This window comes from Dendropsophus ebraccatus, chromosome 1, assembly GCF_027789765.1.
Source record: "Dendropsophus ebraccatus isolate aDenEbr1 chromosome 1, aDenEbr1.pat, whole genome shotgun sequence".
NCBI classification, from domain to species: Eukaryota; Metazoa; Chordata; class Amphibia; order Anura; family Hylidae; genus Dendropsophus; species Dendropsophus ebraccatus.
This window is the reverse complement of record NC_091454.1, coordinates 131,727,554-131,731,509: the sequence shown is the minus strand read 5'-3', so window position 1 is coordinate 131,731,509 and position 3,956 is coordinate 131,727,554. Positions and strand designations below refer to the sequence as shown.

General features: G+C 50.9%; 1 protein-coding gene across 1 annotated transcript in view; it reads left to right on the top strand.

Annotated features, from left to right (window-relative positions):
• The first annotated feature begins 60 nt into the window (after nucleotides 1-60).
• The window catches only part of NET1 (neuroepithelial cell transforming 1), a 26,657-nt gene continuing 22,761 nt past the window's right edge, over nucleotides 61-3,956 (top strand). The window contains exon 1 of the mRNA XM_069979033.1: nucleotides 61-271. Within this exon, the coding sequence (XP_069835134.1) occupies nucleotides 123-271 (149 nt within the window). The 5' untranslated portion in view covers nucleotides 61-122. The remainder of the gene's footprint in view (nucleotides 272-3,956) is intronic.

The window sequence follows — 3,956 nt, the reverse complement described above, 5'->3', positions numbered from 1 at the left end:
CTAGCAACCACGTTCTTGCCATCCTATTGGCTCCTGACTAATTTCCGCTCTGTTCAAACTAGCGGCGCGGCGGTTGAGTGACAAAACGTCCCTGTGTCCGCCGTTTGATAAGTGAGCCCACTATGGAGGGGGAGGAGGTAATGGCGCCTCCGGCGGACCCTTCTCCACCCACCGACAATGTGAAGAGCAAAAAAAGAAATGGACCCAAGCGGAAATCTTCCGTCACTAGTCTGGCTGGTTCCAGCACGCCCGAGAAGGGCATCAGCAGGAGGTAGGAGCTGCACGGGCTGAGGGGCCGCTGTACGTATAACGTGGCGCTCCCGGTAGCGGCCTGGCTGTCATGTGACGTCACGCAGGGAGACAGGATCATAGTTCTACAGCCGCCGCTTATCTGTATGACCCTTCATGTGTTACACTACAACTCCCAGCATGTCCTGTGTGGCCGTGTAAGGCGAATGGGCTGTAGATCATTACTGATTCCCGGCATACCCTGCGGTCTGGTGTCACTATAGCGACCGAGACAGGTGATCCCGGGGGGTGATCGGTGTACATAGGTCTGTGTATGTGATGTGCCCCCGGGCCTGCGGGGGACGGTCCTGTATACGTGATGTGTGACCGGGGCCTGCGGGGGACGGTCCTGTATACGTGATGTGTGACCGGGGCCTGCGGGGGACGGTCCTGTATACGTGATGTGTGACCGGGGCCTGCGGGGGACGGTCCTTTCCCTGCAGCGGGAGATGGGTGCAGAGCACTGTACTGCCTGTATACACCTTTCCCTGCAGCGGGAGATGGGTGCAGAGCACTGTACTACCTGTATACACCTTTCCCTGCAGTGGGAGATGGGTGCAGAGCACTGTACTACCCGTATACACCTTTCCCTGCAGTGGGAGATGGGTGCAGAGCACTGTACTACCCGTATACACCTTTCCCTGCAGTGGGAGATGGGTGCAGAGCACTGTACTACCCGTATACACCTTTCCCTGCAGTGGGAGATGGGTGCAGAGCACTGTACTACCCGTATACACCTTTCCCTGCAGTGGGAGATGGGTGCAGAGCACTGTACTACCCGTATACACCTTTCCCTGCAGTGGGAGATGGGTGCAGAGCCCTGTACTGCCTGTATACACCTTTCCCTGCAGCGGGAGATGGGTGCAGAGCCCTGTACTGCCTGTATACACCTTTCCCTGCAGCGGGAGATGGGTGCAGAGCACTGTACTACCCGTATACACCTTTCCCTGCAGTGGGAGATGGGTGCAGAGCACTGTACTACCCGTATACACCTTTCCCTGCAGCGGGGGATGGGTGCAGAGCCCTGTACTGCCTGTATACACCTTTCCCTGCAGCGGGAGATGGGTGCAGAGCACTGTACTACCCGTATACACCTTTCCCTGCAGTGGGAGATGGGTGCAGAGCACTGTACTACCCGTATACACCTTTCCCTGCAGTGGGAGATGGGTGCAGAGCACTGTACTACCCGTATACACCTTTCCCTGCAGCGGGGGATGGGTGCAGAGCCCTGTACTACCCGTATACACCTTTCCCTGCAGCGGGAGATGGGTGCAGAGCACTGTACTACCTGTATACACCTTTCCCTGCAGTGGGAGATGGGTGCAGAGCACTGTACTACCCGTATACACCTTTCCCTGCAGTGGGAGATGGGTGCAGAGCACTGTACTACCCGTATACACCTTTCCCTGCAGTGGGAGATGGGTGCAGAGCCCTGTACTGCCTGTATACACCTTTCCCTGCAGTGGGAGATGGGTGCAGAGCACTGTACTACCCGTATACACCTTTCCCTGCAGCGGGGGATGGGTGCAGAGCCCTGTACTACCCGTATACACCTTTCCCTGCAGCGGGGGATGGGTGCAGAGCCCTGTACTACCCGTATACACCTTTCCCTGCAGTGGGAGATGGGTGCAGAGCACTGTACTACCTGTATACACCTTTCCCTGCAGTGGGAGATGGGTGCAGAGCACTGTACTACCTGTATACACCTTTCCCTGCAGTGGGAGATGGGTGCAGAGCCCTGTACTGCCTGTATACACCTTTCCCTGCAGTGGGAGATGGGTGCAGAGCACTGTACTACCCGTATACACCCGTCCCTGCAGCGGGTGATGGGTGCAGAGCACTGTACTACCCGTATACACCTTTCCCTGCAGTGGGAGATGGGTGCAGAGCCTTGTACTGCCTGTATACACCTTTCCCTGCAGCGGGGGATGGGTGCAGAGCACTGTACTGCCTGTATACACCTTTCCCTGCAGCGGGGGATGGGTTCAGAGCACTGTACTGCCCGTATACACCTTTCCCTGCAGCGGGGGATGGGTGCAGAGCACTGTACTACCTGTATACACCTTTCCCTGCAGCGGGAGATGGGTGCAGAGCACTGTACTACCCGTATACACCTTTCCCTGCAGCGGGGGATGGGTGCAGAGCACTGTACTACCTGTATACACCCCCATTGTCACAGCATGCCTCCTTGTAATGGGACCTCTCCTGTCACTTCCCTCACCAGGTAGCACTTCTGTATACAATGGGGCCTGTGTGCTGTAGTAGTGTCTGCTGATGGGTTTCTGCATCATAAATGACACTACTAAATAGAGGATTAGTAATTAGCTCAAAAGACAGGGATACTCATCCTGGAACATTTATCCTCCCCTCACTTACATTGATTGTTTGTGCGGCCCAGCAACTCAACACCTTGTGCACTGCCAATGAGTGTCCATCTCACTGATCTTAAACCAAAGCAATGCTCTTAAACAAAGTTACAATTTTAAAAACCTTTGGGCAAAATGTTCTTAATCCAAGTTACCACTATAGATGACTTTAGAAAGACTATATGGGCTTGTTGGGAAAAGCAGTTCTCAGTAGTGCCCTTCTCCCCTTCATTCTAATGAACAGTGGGGATCTGAACACCCACACCTCCACTGATCAAATCTCTCGCTCTCTCATATGAATGCAAGCTATACAGTCATAATTAAATTAACTTCTTATGCCCTACACCCAGGAATTTTCAGTCACCCCAAGGACCCTGCCAAGTCTGCAGTAACATACTAGGTAGTGCCTGTAAAGGGAGGTGTTAGAGTGGCAATCTCTTGATCAGACAAATTTTCCCCAAAGCTTTTGCTTTTCCTTTTTTTTTTTCTCTAAATTTGAGGTGCTGACCTCCTCTGTCTGGGTATTAATAGTGTTTCATGTGGAGAAGCACCGCTGACATGGTCTGTAGGGCATATTAAAGGTATTTCTGTAAAAGTAACAGAAAGTGATGGTCCCAGCACTCCGTATTAAAAATATTCAAAAATCTTTATTTCATACCAAAGAGTAAAAACAGCTCATGTGCGGTATACAAAAAGGACCTACGCGTTTCGCGCATGCGCGCTTAATCATGGTCTAATGAGCATATCACATAACATGTGTTAAAAACAAAGGTTAACCAATCATGAGTGCTGGTGTGCATACGTCATGAATGACGTGTGGCAGACGTCATGAATGACGTATGGCAAACACCTGAGGAGTAAATGGTCTGGGCGTTACTAAGACTAAGGGTGGTATTACACGAAGCAATTATCATTCGAATAATCGTTCAATCGGTCGTATTTGAACGATTATCTTTAAGTGTAATAGTAGACAACGATTAAACGACGAACGATTGGTCGCTGGTCGTTTAATAGGTTTTGAATCTATTTTTATCGTTTGTCTTTTACACATCGTTCGCACATCGTTCGTTTGAATAAGATGTCGTTAGCCGTTCCCTGTTCATTCGCAAATTGAAAGGGGAGTGTTCTTGAATTTTGTTGCTCCAATATAACCGATAATCTTTCAGTGTAGTAAAACAAACGATTATTAGGCAACCGCTATTGCGATCGTTGGAGATCGTTAATCGTTAATTGAAAAAAATCGCTTCGTGTAATACCACCCTAAGTGCCAAATGAGATTCAATATGCACAGATACCAGTGCT